The following is a 24,159-nucleotide window of genomic DNA, read 5'->3' on the forward strand; positions in this document are numbered from 1 at the left end:
TATGTGCTGTAGTATGGTTGTGCTTCCTTTTATTCGTTTTCCTGCTGCTTTGTTCCAGGTCTCCTACTTAGCCAGCATTGTTCGATATGGAGAAACGCCAGAGACTTCCTTTAATCAGTGGGCATGGGGTTTGATTTTGAGGTTAAAACTGCACAGAAATGACCGTGGCATGCAGCATGGCTGGCCTGCCGTCCCTGTATCTGACAGTGTGCTTGACATGACGGAGTCAATCACACTTCACCCCCTCCTAAAAGCAGTTAAAGCAAGCATCCCTATCGGCTGTTATCTGGCTCTGGCAATGACCACGCTAGGTCACAGGTAAGTGTGGGTTTTTTTGTGTTTGCCTTGGATGGATGGCCCCAGTGACTGAGCAACCAACCTAATGATGAACTGAGAGCTATTAGCATCTTTATGCGTGTGTAAAGAATAAAGGACTTCTGATGCAAGGCTTTGACCAGTCTTGTGGAGACTGTAGTTTCGAACAATGTGCTGTTTCCTTTATTTTGCTAATGCTGTTTTTCACCTGCTACGTGTTAAGGTCAAAATAGTCATTAGAAGTAGTATTGAAACTGAGTGGTTAGCTCGATTGCTATGGACCTGAATAACTTTTAACCACACTTACCAAAATAGCTGTTCTACAGGTAATTTTTTTTAGCAAGGCTGCAGCACAGCATTCAGAAAATAGCGAGGGAAAAAAAAACACCTCATGCTGGTAATGATAAATAGAGAGCTTTATAACCTTGATACTGAACTTCCTAGCCCTGACTGTGTTCCAACACAGTCTTTTCGAGTGCTTTCAGCTGGTTTGACATAATCAAATGTATTAGCTGATTAAGGTACAGAGCCACAGGTAGGTTAATCTCTCTCAGGTCTATTCTCTCTGAATCTGTGATCTGTTTAATTATCTCTGACTCTATTAAAGATCTTCACTAACTTGTTTCCTGCATATAATAGTGCCTTACCCTTTATAATTGTCTTGACTTTCCTCTCCTTCCTCAAGCCATTGTTGATGATAAGGTTATGCCACAGATACATGCATGCTTCAAAGCACTAGAGTAATTTGAGACTGATACGAAGGTATTCTAGTTTGAGCCTGAAAACTTTTACATGACTTTTAGCATGGAATGAAAAACTCTTTACTTCTGTGGGGGTTTTTCTTTTTTTCTTTTTTCTTTTCTTCCCTGTCCCCCTGTCCCCCCCCACCCCCCTGCCCCAATTTGGCCTCACAAAGAACCATTTGACATCCTTCTCCGTTTTAAACGATGGCACTGATATTTATCACATGCAAGAGTTTGAGGCCAGTTATGTTAATGACCATAAGAAACAGTGCTGTATGCTAGTGATTTAATACCATATTTCATTTTCATGACCTCAGAGTAGACACAGAATTAATATGTTAAAAGCCTTATGAGGAGCGGCTGAGGGAGCTGGGGTTGTTTAGTCTGGAGAAGAGGAGGCTGAGGGGAGACCTGATCGCCCTCTACAACGACCTGAAAGGAGGTTGTAGTGAGGTGGGGATTGGGCTCTTCTCCCCGGTAATTAGCGATAGGACAAGAGGAAACGGTCTCAAGTTGCGCCAGGGGAGGTTCAGGCTGGACATTAGAAAGAACTTCTTCACTGTTAGAGTTGTTAGGCATTGGAACAGGCTCCCTAGGGAGGTGGTGGAGTCATCGTCCCTGGAGACGTTCAAAAAACGTCTAGATGTGGCACTTCAAGACATGGTTTAGTGGACAGGGTGGCATCAGGTGTACGGTTGGACTTGATGATCTTTGAGGTCTCTTCCAACCATAATGATTCTATGATTCTATGTTACATATTTTTCAAATGTGCAACCCTTCTCAGTTAGCAAAGCTTGATGCAGAGCAGTGTACCAAATAAGTTGAAGCTGGTGGGTTTTCTGGACAGTAACAGTAGGATTCATCTCAGCTGACTGCAGCCGTCTAAGTACCTACTGTGAGGAAACCCTCTGAGCTCCATCTATAGGTAGTGAAGAAAGATGCCCAGAGCATCATCCTTCCTGAGGAAATGTCAAAGCTAGATAATATAAAATTCCCTCTGTAGGTCCTTTCTTTGCCTGGAGAAGGAAGCTGGTTGGCTAGGTTAGCTCAGAACACTGAGCTCTAAATTGATTGAAACTTTGTGGATGAATACCCTCATCTCCAGTGATTTTTGGAAGACAGGACACAGACCCCCAGAAGGGCAGGAAATACTTGCCAAATCTGTCAGCAAGTGAGTGACTGCTACAGCTGAAGAAAAAACTGAATTTAGCTGTTAGGGTTTCAGAGATGAAGTGTAAAGATATGAGTGTTTTTACATCTCAGTTCACAAAAAAAAAAAAATCAATACCCTGTCTCCCTTTCTACTGATAGTCAATGTCTTTTTCCTTATTTTGTTTTTGTTGTTTGGGTTTGGTGTTTTTTGACAGCATTGAGAAGTTCTGTGCTGAAGGGATCCCTCTCTTGGGTGTACTCGTCCAGTCCAGATATCTGAGAACAGTAGTCCATGTGCTGGATAAAATTTTACCCTTATTTTACTCATGCCAGTATTATCTTCTGAAGAATGAACAGTAAGCATTTTATGTTCTCTATCAATAAACGTATTAGGAACAATGAAAGTTAGTCTTAACTGTTGAGTTTATCAGGCATCATTCTGGGTTTTGCGTCTGGTGAGAATGTGACACAGATGCTGGGGAAATACCTCTGGTTTCTTTGCCGAGTTACTTTTTGACATTGACTGTGATTGAGGAAGTGGTAGTAGAAGTGTGTCCTACTGACATCAGACATGCTACTGCTGTGCCACAGAAGTGGTCTTCAGACGGCTGTATTTACAAGTAGCTGTTGAGTCCAGATGAGTGAGAAGGACAAGCAGGCATTACTATTTAACTGTGTCCCTACTGGTTAGTTGAGCAATGGCTGGGAGTGTTCTCAAGTGCTGGACCTCAGCTGTCTGTCCTGGTCAGTTAGTAATGTGGTCCCTGGGGTGTTTTTGGCTTGGACCACCCGATAGTCTCCCAAACATTTCCTGGGCTAGATTTGGGTGCTGATGTGGATCAAGAACTGTATTCAGTCCTGATGAGCTGCCTTGAATTACAGTCTGCTGTGTACTGCTCATAACAGGCCTACAAGAAAGCTGGGGAGGGACTTTTTACAAGGGCCTGTAGCGATAGGACAAGGGGCCATGGCTTTAAATCTACCTTCTTCCAGTTTATATTAGATATTTGGAAGAAATTCTTGATGGTGAGGGTGGTGAGGCAGTCGCAGAGGTTGCCTAGAGAAGTTGTGGATGCCTCATCCCTGGAAGCGTTCAAGGCCGGGTTGGATGGGGCTTTCAGCAACCTGGTCTGGTGGAAGGTGTCCCTGCCCATGGCAGTGGGGTTGGAACTGGGTGGTCTTTAAAATCCCTTCCAGCCAAATCATTCTGTGATTCTGTGGTTCGCACTGTGCCTATGATACATTTCAAATGACGCAATTAGAACTGCGGCATGGTTGTGAATCAAAGTCCTTGTATATGGGTGTCACCAGTGCTGTTGAGCTGGTTTTAAATTCTCTAGAAGCGGGTTTTCTGTAGTAGAAGAAATTTTAGAATTAATTTAATTTGTTGACATCCCTAGGTTTTTATCTTATATCCAGCTGTTCCTTCATCTGGATAGTGGAGTCCCTCAAGGTGTGACGCAGCAGGTTACCCATAAAGTAACACAGCACTTGACAGGAGTGAGCTTTGGAGAAAATGTTAAGCTGCTCAGTAGTATGATACAGGTAGGAAGATTATTTTTTGAAAAAAGGGAGGGAGGGGGGATAAAAACAGGTAGGCTTTTTTGACTGAGTTAGTGTTTAAGGTTAGAAAGGATACTGAATCTGGCAGTTCTGCAGCCACGGAGTACCCTGCATCAAGCACAGATAGTTGGGTTTGGTTTCCTGAAATACTTCTGCTTAAACTTGCCTAAATCTGGCAATGCATGTGACACTGGACCTTCCAGCCTTGGAAGACACATTTTCTAATACCAGGTCAAAACTGCCTGAAAAGAGAATGTAATACGCAGCACTATCTCACTTGTGTTGCTTGAGGAATACAGCAGATATATTAATGCTTGAAAGCTTTGCTTTTGACCATTAATTTATGGCTGTGATATGAAAAAATGTTCCTGTGTGAGCACAAGATGCTCAGCTCTCAAGGCTACAGAATCTACAGAAATTTGGAGTTTGGAGATGACAAAACTATTTTTACGTAGTCCTAGAGAGCATAGTTGTAAATTATTTATTTTAAGGATAGGCCCACAGCCTTATGCAAGTTAAAAAGTTCTTCAATAAATTCTTAAGCTTTAATTGAAGCTGCAATGTCTTGGATAATTTTACCCTTTAATTTGGCAGACTCACATTTTTCTAAGTGACCAGCCACATGGAGTGGGGCCAGCTGCAGTACTGGAGTTCTGGGTTCAGGTGCTCACCAGCCAGCAGCTGTGGCACAGGGACCGAGCAATGCTTTTCTTGCTGGATGACCTATGTAAAGCTGCTTTTCAGTACAGTCAAGAGGACTGTGTACAAAAACTGCTTTACCAGCAACACAAGGTAAGCAAGTGTGGTGTATTGATGTGGCTGTTGAGTAAATGGTCAGTTCATGTGTTGCTGGTTCTAATTTTGATGTGAATATATTTTCCTGAAATGCGACAAGAATAGTCATGATGATGAGTGATAATGGGGTTATCTGATTTGTTTCTGAGTAGGTCAAGATTAATGAAATGTCTGATATTTTGATAATAATAATAGTTAAAACCTATTTGGAGCACAGGTGTCATTCATATGAGTTTTATCATAGTATTTTAGTTTGTGGTCTTTGCATTTCAAATGTTTGATAGTGTGTTTAGAACAAAAATAGAGCTTCCTCTCCTGAAAAGACAGACACTGTCAGTGTAACAGAACCTTTTCACTGAAAAAGAAATAAGTACAAGCAGGCATTTCAGCAGTTGCTGGCTGGCTGAGCTAAGGTTGGGAAGTGGCAACAGGAGTCAGAAAGGAACCTGGATGAAGGTAGAGCTTGTAAGTCATCTATTAGACTGCTTGCAAAAAAACCCCAAATGTTTCCTGTTTCCATGCAGAATGCTTTGGGCTATCATTGTGACAAAGGTCTACTGTCTTCGCTTGTTAGCTGGATTGTGGCAGGCAATGTGACACCCTCCTTTGTTGAGGGCAATGCCAATTCCTCTCAGGTAAGTGGTGTGATGGTGTTGTATGAACAACCCTGGAGTAAGCAATATACAGGTGTCTAGGGTACTTTTTTCCTGCTTTTCAGGTTTTTGCAGATTTTTCTCTTGTTCACTGTTTCTTCCTATCCCAGTACTAGTGGGTTTTCTTCTGATAAAATCCTAATTTAGCCTAAGGGAATGCTGTGCGTTTATTTTACTAAAGGGAAGTTGCACAGAGAGAGTTTGTCTGATCTGTGTCCAAGAACTCTTATAATAGGATTTATTAGTTAAGATTTCTTTTGATCTTCAATTGTTCTCGATATATTTAATGAGAGAAAATACGTAAAGCCTGACTTTTCTGTTAGATCAGTCTCTATCTGATAAATATTTTGAATACTAGTTGCTTTCTCTCTGCTTAAGCAAGTTCCTCATTTGAGCAAAAAGAAGGAAAACCTACAATATCACAATTGGAGATGTGTAGTGCAGGTGGGAGAGAGGAGATCTTATTTTACTTGGTTTGAGTAAGTTGTTTCCTCGAGAACTCTCTGGATGATTCTGTCAGATGTCCGTGGTATCCCCCTTTTTTCCCAAGACTGTACAAAATACAAAGGAGAAGTTTGAATGTAGATAAGGAGGAAACTGGTTTTCAGTCTACTTGTTGAGATATGATACTGCTTTTCCAATTTTGTAATAAGAATCTGACAAAGACGTATTCCTCTTAAGAAAACAGCAAGCTTCCTGATCCTACCCCTGCCGTTTTGTTTTCAGTGTTTCTGTTGTTACTGTGTTGTACAGGTCTGGTTTTCATGGATGGTGTTAAATATGGAGTCAATATTTGAAGAAGATTCACAGCTTCGCAGAGTTGTGGAAGGGGAGTTGGTTATTAATGCTTTAACTCCTGATCAAGCTTTGAAGGTGAGAGAACTATTGGAGAAAAGTGTTCTCTTGTATTATTTGGTTTCTATCTTGTGTACTCTGTCTTACTGGCATAAAAGCATAACTAAGGCTTTATCTGGCTTTCCAGGAGAAAATATACTTCAGTAGTTTTCTTTTACATTTTGAGTTGAATGTTCAAAAACTATTATGCAAATATCTGGTTTTTTACTATACCATTATTTACAGAAAACTTCAGTTACCGATTAGTTTTCGTGCATGATTTTTCTGGGTTGTCTGAACGCCTCACGATCTTCAGTGGATTTATTCTATACCACTGAGATGGAGAGTGCAGATACTCTTATTTTACAGGTGGGAAAATGTGTCTATATTTCAAAGAGCATTTCTCAGATTATCTGAATTTTGCAGAAGTCTGGGGTTTACTTTTCTCTGTATTTGCTGAATTATTTTCTGAGATGTTCAGAACTGTTTAGTTCTCTCCCTTAAAGAACAGACAATTAAGTACCTTGTTAAGCCATGTTGCAGCATTTTTCGAGGTTCTTCACCCAAATTCAGTTAGAAGTTCTGGAATGAAGCAAGTGGAAAACTAAACTGTCCAATGTCAAAGTGTAACTTTTGACCTGTCCTTCATCTCGACAGTTTCAATGGCTTTTAATGGAGAAGGTAGTCTAGAAGCTCTATGAAAATAGATTTGCTTGGGCTGTGTCCAGACTGGTACATGGCTTCCATCCTTGGAGACTAGTCTGGAGAACATTTATCCCTTGGCTTGCATGTCTCAATTTAGCTGGAAAATGGTGAGATAGTATCTGGGTAGTGTGTGGAAAAGGGTGCCTGGGGTTCCCGAGGTCTAGTGTGGGGGATGAGGAAGTGCCTGGGTCTGCACTGAGACTTGGGAACTCAGGAAAGCCTCCCATTCCCCGCTCCATGGGAGCTTGGTGTGTGACTTATTAATGATTTAGTCAGTCCGTGGAGTAGCGTTCCGTGTTGTTAATATGGAGTGCTGCTGCTCATATGTTACTTTGCCTTTGTTCTGCTTTAGCAAAGTAAAATTTTTTCCTTCTGTATTGTTTCTTCACATTGCGCTTACTTAACCTTTTAGACTTTCAGTAGGGCTGTATGGAATGTAGTCTGGAAAAAGCTAAAAGTAGTATGCTATAGGATTCTGCATCCTCGCATGGCTTAAGATTGTTATTTTTACTGGTTGGAGTGTGCTCTGCTTTGTTCTGTAACATCAGAGGTCTTATGGAAGTCTAAACCAGGAACATATACCTCTGTGAGGAAGAACAGTAATTAACTGTAATTAACACCAATGACCCATGTGTTGGCCTTGCATCACAGAGCCATCATGCTATTTTTTTTTTTTTAAAGTATCAGAGGTGTAGCACTGATCTCTTAACAGCTGTCCAACATAACTATGAGCTGGGCAGCTCTTCCTCTAAGACCTGTAACAGATGTGTGAATATTTCCAAAGTTTTCTCCTCTGTAATTGCTGAGTTTTCATGTTGTGTTAATCTGTTAAGTTAGCCTGTAACAGGAACTGCAGCAGAACACTGGTCTGAAAATGTTCTTTCTGCAGAAAGCACAGACCCAGCTGAAGCTGCCCATTGTTCCTTCGCTTCAGAGGCTCATGATTTACCGCTGGGCTCACCAGGCCCTTGCTACCCCTGCTGATCACCCTCTCATGCCACTAATCTGGCAGAAATTCTTCCTCCTTTACCTTCACCGACCAGGACCACAGTATGGGTGAGTCTGATCATTAGTGCTATAGCAGATTAGCAAGCACTAGTAAGTTGGCGCTGCAAGTGAGATCCAAGTGTCTTACACAAAGACTGCATCTGGAAGCAGTGGGTACCAGCAACTTCTCTGAAGAGTCGGTTTATTTGCAGAGATGCTGATTTGACACTTGCAACAAGACTTTGCTGTGCTCTTTTTCTATTCATTTTTAGATTACCTGTAGATGGCTGTATTGGAAGACGTTTTTTCCAGAGTGCAACTCATGTTAACTTACTAAATGAAATGAAACAGCGCTTAATAGAGGTAGCAGACTTCCACCATGCTGCGAGTAAAGCACTAAGAGTGGAAAGTCCTGCAGAGGGCAGTGACAGATCACCAGAGAAGGCAAGCTGCTCATCAGATTACCTGACTTCACCAGAACTACATAAGGAACTTGTCAGGTAAAAAAAAAAAAAAAGCCTGCCCAGTTCAATCTTATTTAATGCAACTACAAGAGCACTGTCTTAGCTGTGGGAGACATGAAGGGGTGTGACTCTTGGCTGAACTAGATGTACTGCAGGCACTTGTTATATGCATAGTTGTGGTCAAATCTGTTCCTCTGTTGATCCAACTTGTTTCTTTGAGAAGGGGCTGATTTTACTACTAAAAGTAAAACATTGTTGATAGAGTTGTTGCTCTGCTTAGGGGAGAGCTTTGCTTTTTAATTAATGGTGTCCCCATGCTGGTAAAATATTGTTTAGACATACCTGCTACCGGTATGTACATCACTAGTGATAAATGTAAAATGCTACTTGTGTATATACATCTGTTTGTCACAGACAGGGGCCTAAAATTATGTCTGAGTAAGATTACTTCATCAGAGAATTTACTGGGGACTTCAACATGATTCAGTTAGTGCAGTTTGCCCAGTTAGCATGCTAAAGTTGAGCTGTGACAAGTGTGTTTGGTACCAGCTGGGAAGTGATATGTCTGCTTAACCAAAACCTTAGCGCAAGACTGTTGTCTTGTGTTGGAGTAGGCTAGGGAGGTGGACATGGTGACTCGCTGCGACTCAGCTGGTGAACACTCGTTTTTGTAAGGGGTGATAACTTCTAAGAGCCATGTATCTTGTGCACACTGAACTGTAAATATGCTATTCAGAAGTCTGTGATTCTGTTACATAGAGACTTTTGATCTGAGAAATCTACCTTGAGAAATGTTTGCAGTATTACAGTATCTGAATATTCCCAGGAACTAGTTAGGATTATTTGGAAAGACCCCTTTGTTCAGCGGTTTTGGGCATATGGGATCTGAGGTTCTTTTAAGTACTTTCCCCTCCCCCCCCAACAATCAGTAAGTACTGTACAAACAAACAAGGGAGATCATAAATCTTCCTTGGTCATCTGTGAAAAATAATCCAGAGATGCTCACTGGGTGTAATGTGATTAATATTTTCAGCTTTTCATTTCAAAGGAGTTCCCTACTCCAACATAAAACCAGACTACTCTACAACCAAGTAAATCTTATGCTCAGGAAGTTTAATGACCACCTAGGCAGGAGGGAAAACACTGGTAGAGTTCATGAGGGCTGACTCTTGGAAGTAGACTGCTTCCATTTTTTCCACCAATGATGCTGATACAGAAAACAGGAGTTTGCTAGTGATACTTAGTACCACAGTGTGAAGATTTAATGGCATTCTAGTTCTTTTTTGTAAGGAAAGCTTGGATGATACAATTATAAAAGGGTACCACTCAGTAGAATCATGCCAGTTGAAGAAAGATGTGTATTTATATTCAAGTTCAGTGTTAGCAGAGGGGGAATTGAGAATAAACTAGCCATGAATTTGAGTCTGAAAAGGAATTAAAAGATGTAACTCAATTCAGATATGACCTTTTGGAGCGGGTGCTCTAGAGAAGTCATGGGGTGAGAAGCCAGAATTGCTTAAATATACTCTGTTTTTTCCTTTGGTCTTTTGAATGGGGTTGTGGATGAGATTCCCTGACATAGGAGACTATTCCAGTCCTGGGTCGTTTGTTAAGTTGCATAAATGTTTTCCTCTTGTTACTCTTTGTTGCTGCTCTTGATATTTTTCTACATAGTTTAATTCTATTGCTGGTCTTTGAACTGACACTCAGTAAACTAGTCACAAAGCCCTGAAATATCTATGTTTTGAGCCATGTCTCCTTGTAGTGTTATTTGTTGCCTTAACTCTAAACCCCAGAATGAGACTTCTGTATAATACATACTATGCATACAATTTAAAGTTCACATTGATTTTGTTTTTCCTCCTTTTTTTGTTTTTCTTCCCAGGCTTTGTAATGTTTTTGTTTTGTGGTTGGAAGAAGAGAGTTTCCAGAAAGGAGACACGTACATTCCTTCTTTACCGAAGCAATATGATGCACATAGACTTGCTAAAGTCATGCAGAATCAACAGGTGAAGTGCTAATGACACTGGCAATCTGGGATCCAAAATTCACTTCACTTGTTAAAATGGGTCCTCTAAAGTAGTGAGAGACTTGGTGTCACTGGTCTCTAGTATGTGTACAGCATGTAAGATGCCTTCACAGCTCTTAACATTTTCCCTCCAAATCCTCTGCTGTCCAAAACTGCCTGCCTTTGTATCTGAGTGAGGACTCGTGTAGATTTTTTGCATATCTTAATGAGAACACAGTCCGTATTCTGTGCTGTTCTGTAATTCTTTTTATGTTCTAAGATAACTTTAGAGAATTATTGAAGTTGGAACTTTAAACGACAAAAGACTGGAAGTTGAAATCTGCTCGTGTTGGTAGTCTGTAATATGTCAGGTTCAAATACAAGTTAGCAGGAAGTGTGTATTATTCTGTCCAGTAAGTCTAAAGAGTTAGTATAATTAAAAAAACCTGTGAGAGGAGAGATTTTGGAAGGGCATTTCCTCACGCCTTCTTTGTTTTTATTCCTCCAGTGTATGTGACCACTGGAAACACAGCCTGCTTTAGCCTGATTACTGTTAAGCATGCCCTGATGTTTTAGACTATCTTGGTTTCCTCTGTGTTCCTTTTTTAGGAACAGAGTTTTAATAGTGTCTACCCTTTCTCTGTTACTTGTTAGAAATTATACCATGTGTGCTTGTCAGATTTCTTCTGTAAGTGTCATGAGTGCTTTTCAGTGGCTTATTTGTATATGTGATAAAAGTTCTGCAACTTTCTTTTTTTAGAATAGATTCCACAGTAATAATTTTTCTGTGACTTAAAACTGCAGGGTCTAGTTTTGTATACTTATTTTAGTTCCCCAGCTACTGGGATGGATGCACAGTATATGGTACTGACCAAAATGGGTATGATAATTTAATTCTTTTGTGCTTTAGGATTTGTGGATGGAGTATGTCAATATTGAACTCATACACCATGAGTTTCAGGAAGCTCTAAACCTTTGGCTGCAGGTTCAGCTTGAATCGCATACAACCTGTGTTTCTGCAGGGCAAACAGATTTCACCAACCCTTTATCAGGTAAGAGATATTGTTAATGAAACTAGGTCAGAAAGAATTACTGTCATGTTGAAGCCCTGGTTTCTTTGGGAACATAATGATGTCTGTGGATAAAGATGTTAACACAGTTTGTTTTCTATGGGTACAGTATTTTGCACGAAGCTTTCATGGTTCATGGTGTTCTCACTAAGATGCTCATGTGAGAGTCTAACATCGATGTTTTTGGCTGAAAGTTTCCCATATCACAGAACAGCAAGTCATGTTGTGCCTAGAGCTTTATGGGTGAGCTCCCCAAAGATTCCTCTGCACAGAACATGCTCCAGACAGGCTGAATTTTCCTGAAGTTTAGATAGAGATAGCTGCAAGCAAAGGCAAAAACCACTGTAAATGAAAGCAGAAAGATTGTCTCTGTTTGTTGTTGTTCCCAGTGCCTTTCCCTGAAATACTGGCATGGTGACAGGGTTGTTCTAGCACAGAAGGGGATAAATACGGTGAGATTGGATTCTTCTGGGGACTGATTAAGAAGGGTAGGGAGAGAATAGAAGGAAACTGGAACAGTTTCGTAGGTGAATTGACACTGGGCAAAGGAACTGAATGGGGATCAGCAGGAGGAGAGAGCTGACCTGGGGAGAGGCTGTGCTTTGGGGAGGAATTGGAGCTGATCAGACTAGAGGTGAGGATGAATTGTAAGGAAAGGAAGATGGATTTTGTTTATACTGAGTCTGGGAGCCTCTGTCAGATGAGGGGAATAAATGAGGTGATAAGAGGAAAATTGAAGGGGTAGAAGGTAGGAGTAACTGGGGGAAACAAGGAAAGCAATGGGACCTTGGTTGCTAATGTTTATGTGATGGAGCTGGTCCTGAAAATTAGCTGTGTGAAATTAACTTTGTCAGCAAAAATAAGATTAGTTAAGTGAATTTTTTTTAAGAAGGGAGGAATCTGGAGAAGTATTTGTCTGCTACTAAAAATGTTCATGCAAAATAATGTTGTTTTTGTTGGGTTTCTCCTAAACTTTTCTTATTGACAAAATTTGCTTCTGCTTTTTTTCTAGCCAAAGAGAGGATAATGAATAATTTGAAGAAGTTTGATACTCCCAAGCCCCCTCTTCCACTCCAGATGATGAAAGCTCCTGTGCCAGTTATTTCCTCTGCCAGTCTAGTAAATCAGAAAGAAGCAATTCAGCTCATGCGCATGGACCTTAATATCTTGCAGCGACATGCCAAGTAAGACCTAGCTGTTTTCCTTCTGCCTCACTAGTGTGTCTAGCAGTGTCTTCAGGTGCCCTTTACAGCAGCCTCATTTGTGTTGGAACAAGACTGTCAGTACTTGACTTCTGCTTCTTGTCCCACTTTTTTTTTTTTTTGTTCTTTGGCTATCATGTCATTCCACTCCTTTAACTAAGATAAGACTACGCAAGTCTTGCCTAATGACTGAGATTACATCAGCTGACATTTAACTTCTGCAGTTTCTTGTCTCATTTGGCATACTTTTCAAAATAAAGCTTCCCTTTAGCCTAGATTAGTTGACAGTAAGTTAGTTAACCCTTTTGCACTAATTTAGTAGCTGCAGTATGAAGCACTGGGGTCCTCAAGAGAGAAATCTGATTTCTGTGACTACTAGCTTTGTGAGTGAAAGAGACTTTCTGGTTTTAATATTCCTACTAAGAGAATCCAGCTGAATTATTTTTAAGTACAGCTGATCAATCTATAGCTGTTCTTTCCCAATGTAGTAATTTAGTAACAGTATTATAAACCAAAACAAAACTTGCGAAGCCCAGGAGAGGATGTGTCTAAATAATTCCAGCAGCAATTTTGAGTGGTGGTTTTTGTGAGTGTGCAGTTTGTTTTGTTTGGGGTTTTTGTTTGTTGTTTTGTTTTGTTTTTTTGGGGGGAGGGGATTGTGTGGGTGTGTTTTGTTTTTTGTTTTTTTTCTTTTTCTCTGACTGAATCATCCCACAGTTCAGCTTTTTTTATCTGGTGGAAGATTGCATTTGCTACAGAAGGTCATCTATTTCATTTCCTTCTAGTTTGTCGTGTAGAATAATTAAAAAGAACTCATGCAGACTTGAGTAGTTTTGTTCTTACGAACCTATTTCTTTATTACTTTGAAGTTTTAACTCAATTTTATTTGATAACCTTTTATGTTTTCTAGGAAATTGTCATGAGTCTTTGTACAGCACATTAAATTGAAGTCTCATCTCTTGCTTATAAATTCTTAGCATTACTGTTTTCAATAAAGATTTTGATAACTTTAAATGCTTTTCAGAACTGCAGCTCTCTGGGAATCTCAGCATGTTGCTCTTAATAGTGAAATATTGGACACAGTACCTAAGCTGTATGTCAATCGGGAAGAGCAGATCACCCTCCATTTGGAGTGCCGGGGAACTTCAAATAAAGGCTGTCAAGGAGCAGCGCTTCTAACCATCCAGGTTAGAGACATGGCATGACTTCTCTTTTGGGGCTGTTGGACATGGATAGTGAAAGTGAAATGGCTGAATAGTTACAAGAATGATAGCAGTTGACCAAATAAATCCATACACACATAATAGTTACCTGAAATACCTCATATGTAATGCTCAGAGCGAGATACAGATCAACAACTGAAGAATAACTTGCATAAAGTTTGTGTTGCTCATAGCATCCCAATGTGTAAATGTGGGAATTTGCTAACTGATAGGAATAGAAACATGAAAACATTTATAGAAATATTCCCATGTTGCTTAGTGTATAAATTTCTTGATACCCTCTAGATTTCAGTGCCTGTGGATTAAAAGTCTTGCATAAGACATGAATTATGTTAGTGTGTGATAAACAGGAACATGGCCAAGGATGTGTGCTTGGGCACGATACACTAAATCTGATCAAAACTCTTGGAGGAAAACTATGTATATTCGGAGTTCTCTTACTGGGCTCTGCTTCATTTTTACAAATAGGTGCAACGTCAAAGACTTTTAGCAAAAAATATTATTCTGAAATGAATATATGTGTCTTTTTGTCATTTAGTTTGAAGGGAAACATAAAAATGAAGCAGTGAGCCAGCAGCTTCATGCTTTGCGTAAAGAAGTGAGACAACTGCAGGCAGAAGCTACGAAGCCACCTTCTCTGGGTGTTGTGGAAGCAGCAGTACATGTGGAAAATTTTATAACGTAGGTTGTTCAGACACTGTTTTAGGTAGTGATGTTTTATATTTCTTTTTCTTTATGTTAGAGTTAAAATGTAAAACCTGTTTGTGTGTTTTTTCATAATGCTTGTTGGCTTGGGTCAAGAACAGAGCTGGAATCCTGAGACCTGTGTTTGTGATGCAGACCTCTAAAGGAATAACTCTATATTAAAGGCACACAGTATTGTTTTCTACTTCAGTTTGTTGTACTGTGTATTAGAATAGCCCTTCAACCCTACAAAAGCATGTTAAGCGATGACAGCGATGCTATGTTAAACTTTAGGAACCGGCAAACTTACACCACAGCTGTGTCGGCCATAGGCTAAACTATATGTTTCTAATATCTCTCTAGGTTTTTTTCTGTTATAGTGCAGGACATAGCTCTTTACTTCAAAGCATAACTCTCTACTAGCTTTTCAATATGTGAAACAAAATTGTGCAGTGGAAGAGGACTATATACTATAAATTTTTTGGGGGTGCTGAATAAATGGATTAGGCCAAGGCCTTCTACCTATTGAAGACCTTTTATAGCTCACTCCTGAGCTCCAGTTTTGCAACCCCGTTCTTCTCAATCTTCTAGATTTCTGCTGGGATTCGTTTAGCACAGCTGGTTTCCTACAGAGTGGACTGGCTGTACAAGTAAAAATATTTAGGTACTATTTCTACATGTTCATTCTTAATCATTAATCTGAAAAATTCTGTGGATGAGCTAGTTCTTGGGATTTACATCTGTGGAATTACATGTTCTTCACGTGTTTTAATTCAGACTCAGTGAAGATGGGGATTTGAGCTCAACAATAATTTATTTGTCCGTACACAAGAAAAGAATGATTCTGTTTTAATTTTTTTATTGCTGAGCCTGTTAAGTAAAATGAGGTAGATTTTTTTGCAGTACAAATGTAGTTGAGATGGGCTAAGAACATGCCAAACACATGATATGAGGGAGAAATAATCTGTTGGAACTATTCTGTGGAAAAATCTTTCGATGATCACTTTCTGAGTCTGATTATGGAGACTTTCTAAGGTTTGGAGGTACCCATTTCAGGCAGCAAAATTACTTGAGCTAAACCTGGGACTGTTCAGCCTGGATATGAGAAGGCTCAGGGGATTCTCATCAGTGTGTAGAAACATCTGAAGGGAGGCTACAAAGAAGATGGAGGCAGGCTCTTTTCAAGGGTGGCCAGTGACAGAACAAGAGGCAATGGGCACAAACTGAGACACAGGAGGTTCCCTCTGAACATCAGGAAACATTTTTTTACTTTGAAGGGTGACACAAGCTGCTCAGAGAGGTTGTGGAGTTTCTATCCTTGGAGATACTCAAAAGCTATCTGGATGTAGTCCTGGGCAACTGACTATAGGTAGCCCTGCTTGAGCAGGAGGGCTGGTCCAGATGTCCTCCAGAGGTTCCTCCCAACCTGAACCGTGCTGTGATTCTGTGAACCCATGCTTGATTATCATGTAAGCCAGAAATACCCATCTCAAGGCTGTATATTGACAAGAAACCTTTCTTTATTGTCACAGGTTATTTTCTGTATGTAAATATAATCTGCCTTTTTTTTTTTTTTCTTTTGCAGGGCCTTAATAAATATCTACGAGGTGCAGCCTATGCCTGCAATTAAGAAAGTTGGAATTAGCTTGTTTTTTACGTTAGTGGAATATGTGTGTGATGAAACTCAACGCAGTCCTCCCACAAGGCAGTTCTTCACATCCTGCATTGAGATTCTAGGCCAAGTGAGTTTATTCTCTGACTTTTGGATGCCTAATGCTTATACCAATTGCCTGCTGATATTGGGAGTCTAAAACATTCAGAAGGCTGAAAATTAACTTCTAAGCTTGTATCCTATTTTCCTTTCGACTAATTGTATAATATACACAGTCTTTAGGAAAGCTTAAGCTTGCATATTAGCAAAATAAAAACTGTTGCCCAGAGATAACTGCTTAGTTCTAATAAATGCTCACTGTATTAGTTAGATTCTAAGGTAAGCTGGATTTTTGGACAGGTAACTATAAAGTTTGGGTACTTCCAATGTGTAAAAGAGTGTTTTGGCATATATCTTGCTGTTATCACTTTGTAGCTGATGTATATCTTGTCAGCCTTTGTATTTAGGCACCTCTCTTCTACAGCCTTGCAGTATTTGTGCAGAGTTAGCCAGAAGTTTGCTGATAGAGAACATAAATGCTTCTTCTTGGTGGTAATGTTTGCTGTGGGGAACACATTACATGGGTACTCTGAGAAGAAGTGTTAGCTTCTGCTTTGGGTCCAGGTATTTATTTTCATCTCTTAGATACAGTTTGTTTCCATGTGCAGCTGTCCTTAAGTGCCTGTAATGGCTGAAGTGCTGAGAAGCTCTTCATAGGTGTAGTTTTTTTTTCCTAATATCAGACAGGGCTGCTGAAATCTAGATTAATTTACTTTTGCTATACCATCAGAAAAATTGTATTTCTAGATATATTTTTAGACAACATGTGTGGTCACAAGTGCTGTTCTTAAGTGTGCTAGGGAAACATGTTTATTTTACGTTATATCTTGTGGAACAGCAGTATTTAGTTGATCTTGATCTCATACAGTCTGTCAATTTTGAGAAAAATTTCTATTTTAAAAAAGGACCAAAATTGTCCTTGTTTTGACAAAAAGCTCTTAAGAGGTGTGCTTTTTCCAATAGATTGATACTGGGCCATTTTTCTCACCGTTCCCAATTTCCTCAGGTGTTCATCAGTGGGACCAAGTCAGAATGCAAACGTCTCCTCCAGACAATCCTGCAGAATCGAAGACTCTGTACTCTCCTTTCTCCTTACTTCACTCCTGTTGCTTCTCCCAGTGAATTTGTGACTTTATATGAAAAAGTTGTGGCCTTTCTGAGTGAGGATAACAGTGATGTTGTCTTCATGCTGCTGACAAAGGTAAAGTACTCATGAATACTGCTTCTGTTTTGTGGGCTGCTTTAAAAAAAAACTGTGACTTTAGGCTAAGGAAGAAAGACATGCAAACCTGTATATCTTTAAAATAACAGGTTCTATAGATCTGTGTTGCTCATTCTGAATGGTATGTGTTGTATTTAAGCTTAGGAAGGGCTTAGAAAGCTTAGACTATGCTTTCCTAGGCCAGGTAGTATCAGTATGTGCTTCCTGGGGCTTATTCTTCAGTGCGTTCTTACTCTTGAAATTAAAGCAGGCGCTCGATGGATTCTTCTGCCTGATATCGTTGCAGAGACATTCATCAAAATAGCTGATGAATCCTAGATATCCTAAAAACAAACAAACAAAAAAATTTGGAACAGTGTCTGAATCTTCCGTCTCTGGCACCCATGTCCTTCCTGCCTATCCTAAAACGTACAGAATTAGATAAGAGCAGGTGATTTGCACATCTCTTGTTTGGGGGCTGTGTCATACTGCCTACCTGTATTGTCAGTGGAGAAATGACTATTATACTTAAGCTTTGAAATCATTCTGGTTCTCCTCATTAGTTAAACAGAGATAGAGTTTGACAGCCCTGAGTAGGAGGCAGGCTGTTTTGGGTATGACTGAGCTGTCCTTAGCAGCAATGATCAGCATTGTCCCTGCTGACGTAGGTCTGAACAGATGGCCTGGAGGCTACGAAAGCTTTGCACCTTCACCTGAAAATTTATGGGCTATGGAGATTGGCCCAGTCTGATGCTTGTAAGTGGTAGCGATACTGAAGTGTGGAAATTCATACACATCTTTATGAATCTGAGGAGCCCTGCCAAGGGTCTGAGATTCAGGGACTTTTGCAATATGCCAAATCAGAACCTTTGGAGGATGTTACCTTGGTTTTGAGTTAGGGCTAATGAGGTGCAAATTCATTAGGTTTTTTAAAAATATATAAAAACTTCAGGATTTCTTTTTTTCCCCTGACAATTTCTCCCTTCTCCTAAAGGTGTTGTGGCTGTTAAAGCTTCTACTTACAAATGCTTCCTGTCCTCTGTTCTAGTTTGACCTTACACAATGGTTAAACGTTGCTAAGCCACCTCTATCTGAACGTACCAAGCTTCTGGAGTCTATTCACTTGGCTCTCAATGCATGTGGCCTTGAACCTGAAGAAGATATTTTGATGCCATTTAATATCTTCTGCAAGCATTGGACTAACCTTCTCCAGTATCAGTTCCCTGATCACTATAGTGATTTCCTAAGATTGTTCGTGCGAAGTGAGTATCTGAATTAATGCATACTAAGCCTTTCATACAGAAGTCTTCTGGCTTAAAAATAGGAACTACATGCAGTAGAGTTCAATAGCAACACATATGGAATGATTTAAACTTCCTTAAGTGTCTATATGCACTTTTATGTGCATGCAGTGTGATATGTTTTTTAGACATATTTTAGCTCTACTGGAAAGAAACACTCTTCTGCAGGTCGAAGTACATGTATCAGTGATGACAGATTTTCAGCACATATTACAGGAGAAGGATGGAGGAGAGTTTCTATTAATGGAAGCACTTAATTAAAACTATGCCACAGTCTATAATGCAGCATCCTTGTTCTTGAGCACCCTGCAATGTCAAACTGAGACCTGGAACTATGGAGACCTGGGACTGATACTGAAATCTACTGAAAATGTCCTGGTTGACATTAGATGCTACCTATAATCTGATGTGCCTCTAGAATGAAAACAAAAGTACTTCCTTTCTGTCAAACCATATGTGCTGAGGCGGCAACTGTCTCATAATATGTGTTTGTAGCCAGGGATGTACGAAGTGCCTGGGAAACTCTAAGAACAGAGCATGTAGATGCCAAAAGGGAATGTTAGTTTGTGTATGTCTGGAAATTAGAGATATCTCTCACCCCTGAACTTGGGGCTTTCAGGCTCATACCTTACCTAATTTTTATTATGCAGTAAGGAGCTCTAATTTCAGCCTTTTCTGACTTGTATTGGGAAAGGGACTAATATTCTTCTTCTGATTTTCACAAATACATTCCCTTCTCTTTCTGCTAAGGTTCATCAGAGCACCTTCTAAGCCCTGACTGTTGGAAGGCATCACTTAAAGCTTTGGGATGTGGTTCACCAGTGACTGAACAGGGAAGCTTCAAGAAAAATGATTCTACCGAAAATCCTGTATTGCGAGATGCTGCAAAAATTCTCCTCTCTGCAGAACAGGTGGGTGCCTCTTTGATTGATTTATTATGTTTTTCAGCTGAAACAGGTGCCTACCAGTGACAAACACCACTGCTGTGCAGTCTTTCTGTATCTGATTAATAGTTTCCTTCTTTTTGCAGGTTAGAGAGACAGTAGAATGGCTTTCCACATCTTTCTGCAAACTCCGGCTGACTTCAGTGGACTTCAGGACTTTTGGCCTGTTTTCAAAATGGAGTCCTTATGTGGCTGAAGTGAATAAATTTCTGGAGTATCTTATTAAACGACTTATTGACACCAAAGTTGCCAATTTAGCCCAAGAACCCGTTGGCAGTAACAGAATTCTAGCAGGTAATGTCTTAAAAGCAAATTACTTAAGAACAGGCACTCAGTTTCTCTCATTTCCTCTGCTGAAGTCCATTTAAATATACAGTAAAATCTTCTTACTCTGCATTTGTATAATGATAAGAACTTTAAAATACAGACGGGAAATGTTGATGCTACTTTATCTTAATGCTTGTTGGAGGAAGCTTGTTTATATTTGGCCTTGCTTTAAAATTATTTTATGAAGAGATCATACTTTCTTCAAAGAAAAATACATTCTTTTGCACTAAGCAGAGGTTTGGGAACGAGGGACTACTGAATTTCATCATGGTGTGATTTTGATTTGGAGAAAATCACCAAAATACCTTTTATTTTAGTATATGCAGGTTTAAAGTGTGAATTATCATTACCCCCACAGTCTCAGATGTGTTAAGGTGATACTAATAAAACATATAAGCGATAAAAAAATTCTTGTGAATGTTGTTAAAACAACCATATTGTGAACCAGAGTCACTAAGAAGCATATTGCATTTTAGATTTTTATTTGACCAGGAAGACCTGATTAAATGTTGGAATAAGCAAAGGACATTGCATTCAGGTTTGGAAACGTGTAAGATGTTCACTGTTGCTGATTTGAAGGAAAAAGAGCAACTTCTTTGGTTTGTTTTCTTCTAGCATTGCAGTCCTTGTATTCAGTCATTGCTGGACTCTTTAAACCATGGATACTGGTCTTGGATAAAGAAGATGCAAGGTATATATTGCATTTTAAAATTAAATGAATTTTTGCTAAAGTAAAGACTGTAGCCCTGTAAGAGTAGCTTTCATTATTACCTGTTTTTTTCTAATTCATGACTGTATTGTGACCTTCCATTTAAATAGCTGGTACTTGTGTCATATTGTTAATAATTATGGAAGTAATTTATGACTTATTCAATCCAAGTCTTGGAAAAATTGACTTAATTATTTTAGATACCAGAAATATGTCTGCTTCCTGACCAGAGCTTAGTATGAGAAAAATCTGAATTGCAGTGAGTTCTGAAAACGCTGAAACTTGAATTTTAGATTCCTTTTTTTAGCTTCCATGATATCTATAATGCTTTAATTCAAAACAAAAAAGCCGAACAAACACAACCCCAAATGCCAGTGGTATGTAAATAAAGTTTAGGCTAAATCAGTCCTATGATGATCTGTTGTCTTGTGTACCTCTGTCTTCACATGGGCAGTTGTTTGTGTTGTTATACATTTAAATTTTATTTTCTTCTGAAATGAAAAGCTTTTTGAGTTGTGAACGCCTCTTCAGCACTTAATTAGAAGGTTGACTGCAGGTGGTATGTGCTGCTCTTCAGAAATTCTTGTGTTCTAGTCTTTAATTCAGTTATGAAATATCAAACAAGTAATCTCTGCTTGCTCAGTGTCATGGGTCTTCAGTGTGACATTAAAGTATGTACCTGTTCTAAGGAAGAAGATGACAGTCCCAAAGAGTTGAGTTTGAGAGAACTGCTGATACCTGTACTATATTGTTTTACTACGCTTTAGAATATTTAAGTCGCTTAAGTGTTTATGATCTGGTAACCCCAGCACTGAAATTTGTGTTGCTTCACTTCTGCTTCTTTTAAGTAACCAGCATTGCTACCCTTGGTTAGAGAGCGACACTCCTGTAGCATCTACTGTGGTCTGTTTGTTTACCGATTGCATCAAGCTTTTGCACGAGAGCTTTAAAGGTGGGTGAAGTCCATACTATTTTAATGTAGTGGCACTTTCTGTTCTATCAGACCAAAAAAGACTTTTTGATTGGGATGTGAGGGGATTTTGTTTGTTACGAACTTTTAGCCGAGATGATCATGAGGAGCATTCCTTTATTTCATCCTTAAAAGATAGCTTTTTTTCCTTGGCAAGGGTAGATTGATAAATGCATTTCTGTCAGTTATCAAAGTTAATGTGAAGAAATGCAAACCAAAATGAACTGTCATGAGAAGTGCACGACTTTGTTGCAGGTCTGTATGTTGTTCACATACAACATGCAGTAGCTTGTCACGATGACCAATACACATGTTGCAACAGCTAACTTTGGGGGTAATTTAAGCTCCAGGACTGATCATTTTGAGCTGCTGTTTACCATTGCTTATTGTCCCTAATGTGTAGTTAGACATACGAATGGAAAAAATCAATTTCACAATACCTGTTAACAACTTTCAGGGCTGAACTACATTCAAAATTGTCTTATAAAAATGAATAATTAAAAATAACATAATATTGTATGTTTCATAAAATTAGAGATACATAAATCTTTTAAAAAACAAAACAAAACCAACAACCCAACATAAAGGCAATGAAGTTCTACATGGAAGGGGTATTTTATAACTTCAGATTATTGTCCAGCAGCTCTTCAAAGATCGAGGAAGGGCATGAAATCATAAACTTCCTCACTTGTTGATTTGTAAGAAAAAGTCTAAAAACTTAATGTGCATTTTTTTTTCTTTGAATGTACTTTAGTATAACTTGCATTTATGTTTTTTATCTTCAAAATTGGACTTCCTTCTGTAATGAAGATTTCCCTGAATTTTTTCTGCTATTAATTGAGCTGTTTTCTTTGAATCTAGATAAGCTGTTACCAAGCCACCATGGAGCTCTCTGGTTACATCTAATGCATTACTGTGAATGTTGCACAGCCCCCAAAATGCCAGAGTTTATTCTCTATACTTACCATACTGAGTTCAGAAGGCTTCCATGGAAGGAAATGCATCCAGACCAGATGCTTATGGAAGAGTTCTTTAAAGTGAGTAGACAGCATCTGTTGAATTAAGCTCATAATCAGTGTTGTCCTTGAAAATAAGTGGAGAGCTGGAGAAGTTCTTTCAGCAAGTAAGCTTTTAAAGTTTGTCTGTAGCATTCACAACTGCTCATTTTGTGATTGTCCGAGTCAGTAGCACTCCTTCGCAACAATAAAAATTGTGGGGAGCTGTAAAGCTGGGAATCTTTGTAATCTGTCATTGCTCTATCTGAATGTCTCATTTACTAGATATATATTTAATATGTATTTTGTTAGAGTTAATATATTTTAATATTACTGTGTTGTTCTCGCTTCCAAGTTGTCCGAGACAATGTAAAGCTACAGGTAGGTGTGGAAATGCTCCAGGATTTATTGTTTATCAGTTTGGGATGAGTTTTTCATGCAGTTCTAAACAGGCTCAGAATTTGTTAGTTTCTCCTAGAGTGAAGAGAATTGGATGCAATCATGCAGCTGAGAGTTTGTAGTACGTTCTTTCTTTCTCGTTTGCAGTAGCTTGGTATTCTGTACTGGTTGTTTGAGAGGCTTAGAAAGTTATATGTGAGCTCTTCTGGTGGGGGGCAAAGTGATGGAGAAGAGGCATCTGTCTACTTCTCTGCTGACTTAAAATGCTGCTGTGGATTTATAGTTGGTTAAGGAACTAAAAAGTATGAAAGTATTTATATCTTATGTTGTTTTGTGTGCCTTTTTTCCTTTCTCCTTCCTAGATTGAAAGAGGCAGCCCCAAGAGTTGTTTCTTATTCTTGGGTTATGTTTTGTGTGAAATAAACTGGGTCAGTGTACTCTCTGATGCCTGGAATCCCAACCCTCGTCCTCAGACTCACAACATGATTGTCTGTTTGCTGTATATGATGGTCCTGTTGGCAAAGGAGGAACAACTTATAGGCATAGAGGTAATTTATGGAAAGGTTCATATCTGTCCGTCTTGGAAGAATAATCTTTTGCTAGGAAGGGCACAGGACGTGACTTAATCATTCTGCAAGTGAGAAAGTAACTCGGAAGTGTGTTTTTGCATGGGGAAAATACCCCAAACAGTATTCCAGAGATGACCAAGACGAATTCCTAATGTGAGGTATTTTGTATAACTTGTGTGAAAAAGGAAGAGCTGCTCACTTTAAGAAGCTTCTGTAGGTACTGTGATCCTATAGTGTTCTAAAGAGTAAGCAAATACAGACAGTTTCCTGGAGATGCAAAATGACACTCTGGGTTTTGGAAAGAACAAATATTTATGTTAGTTTCATTAGTGTTTAAAAAATTATTGTTGTTATATAAAACTACAGTGCAATTGTTTTTCCTTTCATGGTTAAGTAAGATGCTCCACAGTATAGCTTTCCTGCCTGTTAGGGCAGCTCTTAATTACAATGTCCATTTCCTTTTCTCTTTCATGATTTTGGAGAGCCTTAGTTACAGGCACATGCAAAATAGAGGTAGTATTTGCGAGAGTTTGCATATGCACCTGTAATACATGTGCGTATATATATGTACATGTTGTATACACTTATGTATAGGAATATATGTATTGCACGTGTGTGTGTGTATATATTATATA

The 24,159-nt window shown here is 39.2% G+C and overlaps 1 protein-coding gene across 1 annotated transcript in view; it reads left to right on the forward strand.

Moving 5' to 3' along the window:
• The window catches only part of EPG5 (ectopic P-granules autophagy protein 5 homolog (C. elegans)), a gene marked incomplete at both ends in the record, with an annotated part of 43,236 nt that extends 19,733 nt beyond the window's left edge, over positions 1-23,503 (forward strand). The window contains 22 exons of the mRNA XM_009701793.1: positions 59-318; positions 2,426-2,566; positions 3,611-3,755; positions 4,368-4,565; positions 5,093-5,203; positions 5,975-6,094; positions 7,650-7,816; positions 8,020-8,247; positions 10,097-10,220; positions 11,130-11,271; positions 12,302-12,473; positions 13,516-13,678; positions 14,253-14,395; positions 15,984-16,140; positions 17,116-17,310; positions 18,359-18,572; positions 19,362-19,522; positions 19,642-19,849; positions 20,498-20,573; positions 21,440-21,543; positions 22,423-22,598; positions 23,318-23,503. Coding sequence (XP_009700095.1) covers positions 59-318; positions 2,426-2,566; positions 3,611-3,755; positions 4,368-4,565; positions 5,093-5,203; positions 5,975-6,094; positions 7,650-7,816; positions 8,020-8,247; positions 10,097-10,220; positions 11,130-11,271; positions 12,302-12,473; positions 13,516-13,678; positions 14,253-14,395; positions 15,984-16,140; positions 17,116-17,310; positions 18,359-18,572; positions 19,362-19,522; positions 19,642-19,849; positions 20,498-20,573; positions 21,440-21,543; positions 22,423-22,598; positions 23,318-23,503 — 3,591 coding nt within the window. The remainder of the gene's footprint in view (positions 1-58; positions 319-2,425; positions 2,567-3,610; positions 3,756-4,367; positions 4,566-5,092; positions 5,204-5,974; positions 6,095-7,649; positions 7,817-8,019; positions 8,248-10,096; positions 10,221-11,129; positions 11,272-12,301; positions 12,474-13,515; positions 13,679-14,252; positions 14,396-15,983; positions 16,141-17,115; positions 17,311-18,358; positions 18,573-19,361; positions 19,523-19,641; positions 19,850-20,497; positions 20,574-21,439; positions 21,544-22,422; positions 22,599-23,317) is intronic.
• Between the last annotated feature and the right edge of the window lie 656 nt (positions 23,504-24,159).

Source organism: Cariama cristata, unplaced genomic scaffold, assembly GCF_000690535.1.
Source record: "Cariama cristata isolate BGI_N322 unplaced genomic scaffold, ASM69053v1 scaffold14080, whole genome shotgun sequence".
Classification (NCBI taxonomy): Eukaryota; Metazoa; Chordata; class Aves; order Cariamiformes; family Cariamidae; genus Cariama; species Cariama cristata.